Source organism: Ahaetulla prasina, chromosome 2 (genome assembly GCF_028640845.1).
Source record: "Ahaetulla prasina isolate Xishuangbanna chromosome 2, ASM2864084v1, whole genome shotgun sequence".
In the NCBI taxonomy this organism is placed as follows: domain Eukaryota; kingdom Metazoa; phylum Chordata; class Lepidosauria; order Squamata; family Colubridae; genus Ahaetulla; species Ahaetulla prasina.
The window spans coordinates 165,055,053-165,068,167 of record NC_080540.1 but is presented as its reverse complement, the minus strand read 5'-3'; the positions used below and the strand labels follow the sequence as shown (position 1 = coordinate 165,068,167).

The following is a 13,115-nucleotide window of genomic DNA, read 5'->3' as shown; positions in this document are numbered from 1 at the left end:
CCAAACCGGAATGTGCGTGCATGCACTTGCATGTGCGCGTGCCAGAGCACCGGAGACCCAAAGACCACCTGGCCAGTGCACATGAGCTCGGCAGCCAGCTGGTCTTTGGGTTTCCGGCATGCGTATGCATGCCGGCCAGCTGGTCTTTGCGTACGCCGAAAATCCAAAGACCAGCTGGTCGGTATACACATGCCTGTTTTTTTGGTCTGTTTTCAGGCTGTTTTCCGAAAAAAAGTTTTCCATAAAACTGCTGACCAATTTCCATAATCAGCATAATCTTTACCAGCCTTCAAAAAGCCAGATTAAAGAAAGCTAGAAAAAACTGTTTCCAGAAAACCATCATCAACATTATTCTCTAGTAGTGGAAGAGCAACAAAACAATATATCTGTTATAACATTCAATGCAATGGTGGGTTTCAAAACTGTTTACTACCGGTTCTGTGGGTGTGGCATGGCTTGGTGGGCGGGGCAAGGAAAAGATACTGTAAAATCACCATTCCCTCCCCAATCCAGGGGAAGGATGTTGTAAAATCCCATTTCCTCCCAATCATCTTGGACTCAGGAGGCAAGGAATAGATGGGGGCGGGGCCAGTCAGAGTTGGTATTTACCGGTTTTCCAAACGACTCAAATTTTCCGCTACTGGTTCTCCAGAACTGGTCAGAACCTGCTGAAACCCACCTCTGATTCAACAGAACCTGACATTTTCCTTCTTTGCATAGATTTAATAGTAACTGTTGTTTTGCACTTTGACCGTTTGTAATTTTCAAATATGGGTAGTCCTTGATTAACGACCACTCATTCAGTGACCATTTATGAAGATGCTGAATTAGTGGTACTTAATGACCAATCACTGAAGTTGTATCCTAAGCAATCACATGACAGTGATTCCAGCATTTGGCAACTAGCTTCCACTCAGAATGGTCGCAGTGTCCCATGGTCATATAATCACCATTTGCAACCTTCCTTGCCGGCTTCCCACAAGCAAAATCAATGGGAAAGTTGGTAGGGGAGGTCGCAAGTCATTCTGGTAAGGTGCTCGCATCTTCCCCCACTCTGCGGAAGCTATCCCCCAGCCCAGCTGTGCCACCACACTGGCCATCCTTCCCATTCAAATGTACCTTCCCCACTTGCTGGCCTGCTTATCAATCACCTGGGATTTATGACCTCATGCTATTGACTTTGCTTATGGGAAGCTGGCAGGAAGTTGAAAGGAAGTCTTCATTTAATGACCCGTGAACCTCACTAACAACAATAGGAGTGCTGGGATTGCTGTCTGTAAGTGGTGTGATGGGGTGTGGTCACGTGATATCACTCTTTACAGCCACATTGCTTAGTGATGAAAATTCTGGTTCCAATTAACATCATTAAGTGAGGATTGTCTGCAGTTGTGCTACCAAGCCAAGAGAGGCCCATCTGTCCCTAAAAATACAAATATTCTCCTTGTCAGCCTCTAATGATGCTTGCTTGCTATCGGCTGCCATAGTAACGGGTTTGGGGGGGGGGGAAGGTATAGGTATTTGGGTGGGGAAGCGAGCTGGTGGAGATGTCTCGTGATGTGACCGAAAAGGGAGGGATGCGCTCATCGTCTTCTGCGCAGCTGAATGGAATTGTTGATAGCCAGTTAAGGTCAACCGTTCTGGCATACCAGATGGATGGGGCCATCTGAAGATGCACCTCACATGACACCATGGGGGCTGGGGATTGGACATTCAGCCAGGGTCCTTGGGGGGGGAGGGATTTGGGAATACTTTCAATATGTAATTTTTGCGCCTTTAGTGTCAGATCTTGCTTTTCTTTCGTTGCTATCAGTTCATACTCAGTAAAAGTACCTTTCTCTACAAACATGGAGATGGGGTTTTTCTTTCTTGAGTTTTGAACGGAGGCACACTTGACATTCCTCTTCCAAATTTCTTGCTTGAGTAAATGATGGAATATTTTACAGGCAGTGGGCAAGCTCTGCATGTAAGAATCAGGTAACCGTTTCCACTTCTTTCAACAGACCAAAGATGTCACAACGGCAATGACTGAAGGACGATTCGATGATGCTCTCAAACTCAGAGGAAGGTGAGGCTTAGTCTGAACAGAAAGGAAGGAAGAAAGGAGGAGAAAACAAAAGATGGTAAAGAGAAAGGGGACAACAAGGAGGAAGAAACAGGAGGGGTGGCTCAATTTATTTTAGATTTGGTCCTGCCCTTCTCCAACATGTCTCAGAGACACTATCTTAAGGCAGTGCTACCGTTACAAGATATCTGAAGCACTTTCTTTATGCACAGAGCTATGTTTATATTTCAGATTAACAGTGAAGAGTAAAATTTCAAAAAAAAACCCTTCCTGATTTCCTGGTGGCTGCATGGACACATCTCTGTAGTTTCATGTGGTGTCCATGCAGCCACCAGGATTTATTGTTGCCTTTTCAGGGATATTTTTCAACCTTTCAGTGTAGCCTTGTTGGTTCCCTGACCAAGACTGATTCAGGTGTTTCCCCACCCAAAGGAAAGTTCAAGACCCTGCCCAACACCCACATTTCCATCACATGGTCCAATCAACTGGAGATGCCTCCCACTTCCAGCCCTCCAGGTGCAGGGCAAAATGTCCTTGACTTTCTGAGAAAGGAATCTTATTATGACTTACTATGATTATATATCACCCTGGCTCCATACAATCCCCACTCCCAGTTTCCCACAGTGATAAATGTAGGAGGCCTGAAGATCCAACGAAAAGATGGCTTCTAGGCCTGAAAGGCTGCCCCCCCTCCCCCGATCAAAAAAGCATGTCCTGAAATGAGAGTAGCATAGTATAACTCACCCTGTTTGCTTTTTGAGATCAGCTAAATTTGGCTACATGCCATTCCCAATCCATTTTTCATTATTTACTACTGTTCCCTTGAAGTTAGCTGTGTGTGTGTGTGTGTGTGTGTGTTTGTGTGTAAATGTGGAAACAACAGTGAGCATTTTTATCGTTCTTTCAAATGTTCTTTCAGCTGCGAAGCTCATGACAGATAAAATATCCATCATATTTTTTTTTGTTGCCCACAGGAGTTTTATGAATAACTGGAATGTGTACAAGGTTTTGGCCCATGTGCGTCCACCCTCAGCCAAGGTAATGGGATTGGAGGAGAATGCATAGCAGGCAAAAAGAACAAAACTTACCACTCAATGGCAGAACTCAAAATTGGCATGCTAGAGATGGCGGTTAGAAAGATTGGGTAGCAGATGATATATAAATCCTTTCTCAGCCTGAAAGTCTGGAAGACTGCTCCTAGTGTGAGGGAAAAAAACAATATCAATAGCACTTAGACTTATATACCGCTTCACAGTGCTTTATAGCCTCTTTAAGCAGTTAACAGAGTCAGCATATGGCCCCCATCTGAGTCCTCATTTTACTGACCTCAGAAGGAGGGAAGGCTGAGTCAACCTTGTGCCAGGCAAGATCGAATTGCTGGCAGTCGGCAGAGTTCGCCTGCAATACTGCATTCTAACCACTGCGCCACTACCGCTCATATATATAATCTAGAATAAAGCTGGGGTTTTAGAAAACGGGTTTTCATATTTCCTTTTGAGTATGAAATGCCCTGTTTAGAATTGCTGAATATGCACCCATTTACTTAGTTTTTGGATGGAAGATAGAAATGGAGTGATAAATCCCTTTCCCCCTCCACTCCACTGTTTGACAGAGTGATATCTCATGCTATGAGGAAACATAGATATTTGCTGCCCCCCTCTGGGAGTTTGGACAACTGCAGCCATTCCCAATTGATAATATTAAAATTTGATTCTAAACTGAGCAGTCTGGCTGGGTCTTTGTGGCCTCCAGGTTGGTTCCTCCAAAGGAATCCAAGACCATCAGTACTTTGAAGGGGGGTGGGAATGTGTGTATATATATTGGAAGCCATTTCTGACATTTTTTAGCCTGATCCTTTTTTTTTTCTTCCAGAGTGGCTACAATTTGGCAGTGATGAATGTAGGTGCACCAGCCGCAGGCATGAATGCAGCTGTGAGATCCACCGTCAGAATTGGCTTGATCCATGGACATAAGATGCTGGCTGTGCATGATGGGTTTGAGGGCCTTGCTGAAGGAAAGGTAACCTGCCCATCCATTTCTCTTAGAATGGGGTGGACAACCTGTGAGCCACTTGTGATGCTCAGATTTTTTTGCTTTGCCACCCCAAAACATCCCCCAATGCAGTGGTGAAATCCAGATTTTTTTACTACCAGTTCTGTGGGCATGGCTTGGTGGGCGTGGTGTGGCTTGGTGGGGGTGGCAGGGATACTGCAAAATCTCCATTCCCTCCCCATTCTGGGGCCAGCCAGAGGTGGCATTTGCCAGGTTTTTTTTTTAATTTGAATTTATATCCCGCCCTTCTCCGAAGACTCAGGGCGGCTTACATTGTGTAAGGCAATAGTCTCATCCTATTTGTATATTTATATACAAAGTCAACTTATTGCCCCCCCCAACAATCTGGGTCCTCATTTTACCTACTTTATAAAGGATGGAAGGCTGAGTCAACCTTGGGCCTGGTGGGACTCGAGCCTGCAGTATTTGTAATTGCAGGCAGCTGTGTGTTAATAACAGGCTGCATTAGCAGCCTGAGCCACTTCCCAGCCCGTTCTCTGAACTACTCAAAATTTCCGCTACCGGTTCTCCAGAACCTGTCAGAACCTGCTGGATTTCACCCCTGCCCTAGTGGGTATTCTTCTGTAGCAGAGTGGCCCATTTTCAGCATCACCATTTTTAAATTATGTTTCACCACCAAAAAAAGAGTAAAAAACACATATTTATAGTCTTAAAATGTCCCAACCCCTTCCAAGGGACAAAAATGGGACATTTCGCCTTAGGATCAAATAAGCTAAAAATCAGTTTCCATCAAGAAGCTAAGAAAGTTTGTTCCTTTCTTAAAGCATTCTTTTTTAAAAACATATTTTTGTTAAAAGAAAAATTTCCATAAGATTTTAAAATAATTATGGAAACATAAAAAGAAAAGTAAAAAGAAAAGAAAAGAATATGAAAGAATTAAAAAAATTCTAAATAACAAAAAAAGAGAGGAAAAAATAGAATAGAATAACAGAGTTGGAAGGGACCTTAGAGATTTAGTCCAGGGGTCTGTAAACTTGGCTCTTTTAAGACTTGTGGACTTCAACTCCCAGAGTTCCTCAGCTGGCTCTGCAACTCCCAGAGCCAGCTGAGGAACTCTGGGAGTTGAAGTCCACAAGTCTTAAAAGAGCCAAGTTTGCAGACCCCTGTTCTAGTCCAATTTCAGCTCAGGCAGGAAACCCTATAGGTTGCTTCTCTCCTTGATTAGTTTCCATCCATTGCTTTCTTGTCCTGCCCTCAGGTGCTTTGGAGAATAGCTTGTCTCCCTCTTCTTTGTGGCAACCCCTGAGATATCACTAAAGAGACACCTACCATTCACTAAAAAAACACCTACCAATCTTTTTGCAGCAGTTAGAAGCACAGTAGTTATCATTTCATCCTCCCGAATAGCAAATCATAGGTCTCGTCCCATAAACTGACCTTTTTAATCAATAAATTCCCAAATCAGCAATTTATATTTCTCATTTTCAGCAAAAAGTCCACAAAGGATTTCCAGTTTTTTATAAATTGTTTATAAATTACTGTTCCGCCTTCAATCAGAAAAGTCACTTTAGCCATTTCTGCAAAGTCCTGCCATCTTCACAATCCATTCCTCCATTATGGATCTTTCTGTATTCCATATTTGTGTGTATAATAGCCTCGTTGCAGTTACCATGTATAAAAATAATCATCCATGAGCCTTTTCTAATTGACTTTTCTGCAAGTCCTACTGAGAAAAATTTCAGTTTCACCGAAATATTAATTTTTAAATACTCTCTGCATTGCCCTATGTACTTTATTTATGTCCCATATATTTTTGCTTTTTCACAAGTCCATCATGCGCCTTATAACATTCCTTCTTCTGTACACCATTGTGTGGCTATTGAGCAGAAGAAGATCCTAATAATTGTGTTGCTGAGCTATGAAATTCTTCCCCGCCCTGCTTTTTTTTTTCAGATTGAAGAGATAGGATGGGCAGGAGTTGGTGGTTGGACTGGAAAAGGCGGATCAAACCTTGGAACAAAAAGGTATTATGAGGGGACAGAGGCTTCAGAATAACTAAACATACTTAAAAATAAATCAACATGTTGAAATGCTTTCTTCTGATATAAATTGAAGCACATATTGCTAAAAGGCCCAAATTTAAAAGAGAGTCAAAAGAGAGGTAATGTGGTAAGATAAGGAGTGCGGGGTATCTCAGGTGGGAGAGGAAAGCCCAGCACAGACTTCATACAAGTATCTCTCCTCTCAGAGACTGAAAATCCTGCTTGAATTTGGGCAGATTTTCAGCTCCTAAATGGAACCTCCCAACGCCTCCCCTATTCTGAGGCACCGATGCTTCTTATCTGAGACTCTGTCCACTTAACGACCTATGAGATCCCTTAACAACTACACCCAGGAGCGCCAGGACTGTGGTCATTGAGCAAAGCAGTCACGTGATGTCTCATTTATTGACCACTTTGTTTAACAACCAAGATTCCAGCCCCAATTGTGACTGTAAGTCAAGGACTACCGTGTTTACCCGAAAATAAAACCTCCCCGGATAATAAGCCCTCCCCCAAAATAAGCCCTCCCCCTGAAAATAAGCCCTCCCCAAAAATATTTAAACGCACGTGCAGTCAGTCCCTGCCATTTCCTCTGGTTAGGGTTAGGGAGACAGAGCTGAAAATCAGGTAAGATGGCAAGAGGAGCCCCATCTTGCTCCACGCGCCCCAAAATAATAAGACCTCCCCAAAAATAAGGCTGTGCTTATTTTGGGGTTCAAAAAAATATAAGACATAATCACAGTATTAGCACTAGGAATAACTGAAATGCTCCAAACACATTCTATACTGACTCAGATTGGTCAATTTTCTGATGAGGGTGACTAAGAAGTTTCTGGGTTAATGAAGAACTTTCTGTTACTTTCTATGAGTGAATTAAAGGGACTGTGTGTAGGAGGATCATTGGTACATTTTATTGATTTTGTATGTTTGATCATAGGACTCTGCCCAAGAAATACTTTGAGGAGATCAGCAACACCATTGCCAATTTTAACATCCACGGGCTGATTATCATTGGTGGCTTTGAGGTAGGCCTGTGCAGAGTTCAGCTGTTAGATCAACTCACTGAACTTACATATGATCAATAGGAAGATATAGCTAAGTGAGATTATATTCCATAGATCTCTTTCTTCAAGCAAAATGTGTTTCACTGATGGTTGGGAAAAAACCCCTTCGGTCTGACATCTGCACCTTAAGCCAGCTAAACATATTCAGAACTTATTTTGATGCAGCTCTGATTCTAGGGAAGAATGAGAATGAGAATGAAGTTTCTTTGTTATCAGTAGAGATGGAAAGGGAGGAGCAGGACGCTTCAAGAGGATGATGCTTAGAATCTTGGGGTTTTGAGTGCAGCATCTGAACAAATTTAGGAAGTTGGATTCCCGGTTGGATTATAAAGTGAACTCCCTCTCATTTTCCCTCTGTTTGATAGGCTTTTACTGGCAGTCTGGAAATAATTGAAGGGCGGTGCAAATATGAAGAGCTCTGCATCCCGATCTGTGTGATTCCTGCGACCGTGTCTAACAATGTTCCTGGTTCTGACTTCAGCATTGGCGCAGACACTGCCCTCAACACCATAACAGCAGTAAGTGTTTTGTTAGCATCTCAGCTCCAGTTCAGGAAAAATTCACCAAGGTCAGAATCTTACCAGTGCTTAAATTTGCATTTTTGAAGTGAGGAATAGGTTTGTAGTAGCAACAAGTATTTCCTGTGCAGAGGAGCCGGAACAGATCCTGAAGAAAGAAAACGACTTGAGGGTTCAAAAAGCATTAATATTATTTTGTTTATTTTGAGTTTCTAGTCATAGAGGAAACAGGTTTGGGGTTTACCATTTGCAAGTTTTAAATAGGCTGTAGGAATTTGAAAATAGCAATAGCACGTAGATTTATATACCGCTTCACACTGCTTTACAATCCTCTGTGAGTGGTTTACAGAGTCAGCATATTGCCCCCAACAATCTGGGTCCTCATTTTACCGACCTTGGAAGAATGGAAAGCTGAGTCAACCTTGAGCCAGTCAGGATTGAACTGCTGGCAATTGGCAGAATTAACCTGCAATACTGCATTCTACCCGCTGCACCACCATGTCTATTAATACTTTGGAAAGAAAGCTGTTCCTAAATCTGGAGAGTATTAAATTTAGTAATCCTGGGCCAAACGAAATGATCAATCAACAATGAACAAAGTTGTAGGCAATTTCATGCAATTAAAATTAATGAGCGAATATTTCTCAGTGGCAGAGTTTCCACTTTGCACATGGAGCCCCACTTGGCTCACTGGGAAAGAAAGTTTTTGTATGTTATATACAGGTAGTCCTCAACTTAAAACAGTTAATTTAGTGACCGTTTGAAGTTACAGCACCACTGAAAAAAGTGACATGTCTTTTCAACTTATGACCCCAAAGGCAGTGTGCCCATGGTCATGTGATCAACATGACTCATATTTATGACCGTTGCTGTGTGCTGGGGTCATGTGATTACCTTTTGTGACCTTCTAGCCAGCAAAGTCAATGGGGAAGCTAGATTCACTTAACAACTGGGTTACTAATTAAATAACTGCAGTGATTCACTTAACAACTGTGGCAAAAAAAGTTGTAAAATGGGACAAATTCACTTAACAAATGTCTCACTTAGCAACACAAATTTTGGGCTCCATTGTGGTCATAAGTTGAGGACTACCTGTATTTCTACCTTGCACTGGTCTAGATACCTCCCCCCTCCCATTCTCTCTTTTATAGCCCCTTCCTTCAATATGATCATTGTATGTTTAAATGAAGTCTTAAGAAATAAAACTAAGACTGTGGAAACAAGCAAACAACCAAGCTTAGTGGAGCTTGGTTGTTTGCTTGCAAATGTCTTGTCGCTCAACTAGGTAACATCATCAGGGCTAGAAGGGAGTGGAGTTTGCTCTCTTCCTATAGTAACTAAGCTAACTCTCTTCAGATGGTTCCCCCCAAAATATTTTCCAGCTCCCATTCATTCTTTTTTATGCCTGGTTTGTTTCATTCCTAGACTTGCGACCGCATCAAACAGTCTGCAGCTGGCACCAAGCGGCGGGTCTTCATCATTGAAACCATGGGAGGCTATTGTGGCTACCTGGCTACTATGGCAGGCTTAGCAGCTGGAGCAGATGCTGCCTACATTTATGAAGATCCTTTCACCATCCATGACTTGGAGGTGAACATCTTTTTCAGAGGCAAAAGCTCGCTCTACAACTGCATACCTGACTCTAGGAGGACTGCATGTGTTGACAATCTAGGGCCATGATGGTGAACCTATGGCACGCATGCTACAGGTGGCAAGCAAAGCCACATCTGTGGATACGTGAGAGATGTCCTATCTCAGCTCCAGCGCACATGCGCGTGCCAGCCAGCTGATTTTCGGGCCTTGGGGAAGGCTGTTTTTGCCCTCCTCAGGCTCTTAGAAAGGCTCTGGAGTTTGGGGAGGGTGAAAAACGTCACTTCCTGTTCCACCAGAAGTTGGGAAATGGGCTGTTTTGTGCCTCCAGAGGGCCTCCGCAGGGGGTGGGGAAGCCCATTTTTAACCTCCCCAGGCTCCTAGAAAGGCTCTGGAGCCTGAGGAGGGAGAAAAACAGCTCTACTGGGCCCACCGGGCCATCGCATACGGGAGCGAGGGGCGTCACGTGTGCATGCACAGGGGTGGGGGGGGCAGGATGCATTTAATTATGGGTATTGGCACGTGCGCACGTGATCCCCCCATGCTCCCCATACTTTTGGCACATGATGGCAAAAAGGTTCGCCATCACTGATCTAGGGGATGAGCTGGAGCCAGTATTTGGATAAGTGAGCTCTATGGCATCTTAGAAGAGCCCTGAACTTCTTGGTAGAGCAGGAGGAAAAAACACCAGTCAGAAACTAGAAGGAATGCATGTTATCAGAAACATACTATTCATGAGAAGGATTAATTATTTTTCTGTTGCTACTATGATTATTTTACTAAGGTAATATGACACTCCAGCCATGTCTAAGTGGCTGACGTATTTCCAGAACAGTAATAAAAATGAAAACACAGCAATAATTTCTCACTGCAAAGGAACAACTATAGCTCATAAATTTAATCACACACCCTCCCCCCAGGAAATGCATGAACAGGCCTTCAAATCCTTCAGGTTTGCCCAAACAGCCAAATATTAATAGTTTTGTCAAAACAGCCCAGCTGGCTATTGCAGGAGGTGGGGACAGTGATTGAGAAAGTGGGACCTAAGATACTTCAGGTAAGACTAAAAGGGACTCTTCCGTTCCAAATCTTAAAGATGGGCAGAGATCAAGGGGAGAAGGTAGTCAACAGATATCCAAGTCTGGTATCACGAAGGGCTTTAAAGGTGACAGCCATCACCTTAGCTTGTTCCTGGAAACCAACTGGTAACCAAGGTTCTTCTTGGAGTGGAAAAACAAATTGCTCCTATAATTGTTTGCATCCTGTTGCAGTTTCTGAGTGATCTTTAACAGCAGAGCCCCCTGTAGAGGTTTTGTAGAGTACATCTCAGTAATCTGGACAAGATGTGTCCATCGTATAAGTGCTTGATCCGGGCTGGGTTCACCAAACAGATCTATACAAAAGTCCTCTCGGTTCTAGTTATCACTGATCCTGAAGCAGTGCATGAAAACCCTCAGATAACAAACCAGTTCACCACGGGGAAGCACAACTCTGTCTAGAGCCAAAATAGAATATCTCTGAAATTTGTGGGCTTTTGCATCCAAAGCCACTTAGTCGTTTTGGGATTGGCCTAAGCCTGTTCTTTCATATCCCACCTTTTACAACTCCAAATTATCGAAATGGGCAGTGGTCGGCAACCTTAAACTCAAAGAGCCACAAAGATCCTAACCGGAAGCCCCCTGTTCAGTTCTGGAGCCAACTGGAAGTTTGGTTCTCCCACCATAGAGTCTCCTCCTAGCATGGTGTCCTTTTTCCTCTATCTGTCTTAACCAAAAGCCCTATCAATTGTGGAGCTGACCGGTGACAGGGAGCCACAGCAGAGGAATGAAAGAACCACATGCGGCTCCAGGTTGCTGACCCCTGGAAATGGGACTGTCAACCCCATCTTCATTTCTGTTCTGATGTGCTTTAAGATGCTCTTCTACTTTTTCAATCCCCTTCCCACCCCCCATAACACACACTTATACTCATCAGCATATTTTGCTGTGGATATTAAACCTCTAATGTAACTCTAGTTGTAATTGCAACACCGCTTATTAGAGAAATGAATGGAACAGAACACACTGGCTGTTTCACTGTGTGATTTGCTCTTCCAGACAGTCAGATAACATTGCTTGATTTCTGCACTGGGCGTAATTGTGGCTATCAGTTGTTCCTAAGAGAAATTATAACTGCTTGTTGTACTTGCCTTTTATTTAGAGAGATGCAATATAATTTCCTGTCTCCCGCCATCTCTTATTTCGTTTTTCCTGGGGTTTGTCTTCACTCAGAAGCAATCAGACATTTGAGAACAGCGAGCAAACTAATTCACAACTTCAAGACATTTGTTAACTGTGGATGCTGGCTCTGCCTTCACTAATACAAATAGAGACATAATGCAATTTGACATTCTGCGACAGAACTATTTAGCGTGCTCATCTCCACAAATTCAAACACTTATCATTGGCTTTAATGCATACAACATACTACCTAATCAACTTGACATGGAAAAGTATTTCTATGGGGGGGGGGTTGCTACATTTTGATTCTGTAATAAGGATGTGGTAAAGTTAGTGGCTTCACTAGTGTAATAAAATCTACGGCGGTGTATTTGAAATGTGTTAATGTACAATTTGAGGGATTAAAAACAAATGTTGCCATTTTTTTCCCTTTGGTTTACAGATGAACGTAGAACATCTGACTGAGAAAATGAAAACCACCGTGAAAAGAGGCCTAATATTGAGGTACCTGACTAAACTTATTACAGGGGATTAAAAGTTTAGAAGTCATTGAGTTCTCTGTAAATCCGATGAAAGATACTCCATTTTTTTTGGAATGGGATATGAAAATAACTTGGAGAAATAGGAGGAAGAGCTGCAGCCTAGACAACTATTTGACAAAATAGATCTGAGTCCAAAGCAGGACTGTAATTTGAGAAAATGTCTCAGTAGGGAATCTTCCTAGTCCTCTTACTAGACAGGGAGGGGAGAAGTACGTTCAGGCTTGCAAGATTTTGTTACTATAACCTTACAATTAAAAAATAGTATTTATGATTTTGATTTTCTGGCCTGGAAAGGGCTGACACTGCAAGAGAAACAGAAGCAAGGGTATTTTTATGCATAAAGGTAAAGTTTCCCCTCGCGGTGCTCACCTCCGTTTCAAAGCCAAAGAGCCAGCGCTGTCCGAAGACATCTCCGTGGTCACGTAGCCAGCATGACTAAATGCCAAAGGCGCACAGAATGCTGTTACCTTCCCACCAAAGGTGGTCCCTATTTTTCTACTTGCATTTTTTAAGTGCTTTTGAACGGCTAGGTTGGCAGAAGCTGGGACAAGTAATGGGAGCTCACCCCATTATGCGGCACTAGGGATTCAAACCACTGAACTGCCGATCTTTCAATCGACAAACTCAGCGTCTTAGCCACTGAGCCACCACATCCCTATTTTTATGCATATGTTGCTGTAATTGCTGTGATTGTAGTGTGCATGTTTATCAACATTCTCCCAAAATAAACTGGAGTCAGAAGTTGTTCACAGAACATAGAAATTAGTAGGATTGTGCATTCTTTGAAAGTAATTCTGAAAGTACTTCAGAAATACTTCAGATTGCATGCAAGTGCAGGGTTCCTTTGAGAAATCTAATTATCGCAGCTGCATTTTTCCCAGAGTTTTATGGAATCTGAAAAAATCTGAACACATTTTTCAGGCTTCTATGGAACCTAAAAAAATGAACTACCATAGTTTACTGACTTGTAGAAAAAGATGCTATACCTGTATCAATTGTTTTTAAAGTGTGCAGCATCCTCAAAAATGTTAGCTTTGCCACCTTTTAGCTATGGCCTAAAGAAAA

At 42.7% G+C, this 13,115-nt stretch overlaps 1 protein-coding gene across 2 annotated transcripts in view; it reads left to right on the top strand.

The window, feature by feature from the left end:
• LOC131193693 (ATP-dependent 6-phosphofructokinase, muscle type-like) overlaps positions 1-13,115 on the top strand; it is a 66,005-nt gene that overhangs the window by 33,457 nt on the left and 19,433 nt on the right. The window contains exons 12-19 of one of the 2 annotated variants that reach the window (XM_058174164.1): positions 2,001-2,065; positions 3,037-3,100; positions 3,935-4,081; positions 6,029-6,099; positions 7,055-7,142; positions 7,547-7,699; positions 9,125-9,289; positions 11,951-12,012. In XM_058174164.1, coding sequence (XP_058030147.1) covers positions 2,001-2,065; positions 3,037-3,100; positions 3,935-4,081; positions 6,029-6,099; positions 7,055-7,142; positions 7,547-7,699; positions 9,125-9,289; positions 11,951-12,012 — 815 coding nt within the window. The remainder of the gene's footprint in view (positions 1-2,000; positions 2,066-3,036; positions 3,101-3,934; positions 4,082-6,028; positions 6,100-7,054; positions 7,143-7,546; positions 7,700-9,124; positions 9,290-11,950; positions 12,013-13,115) is intronic. The other variant, XM_058174165.1, reaches the window with a different exon arrangement.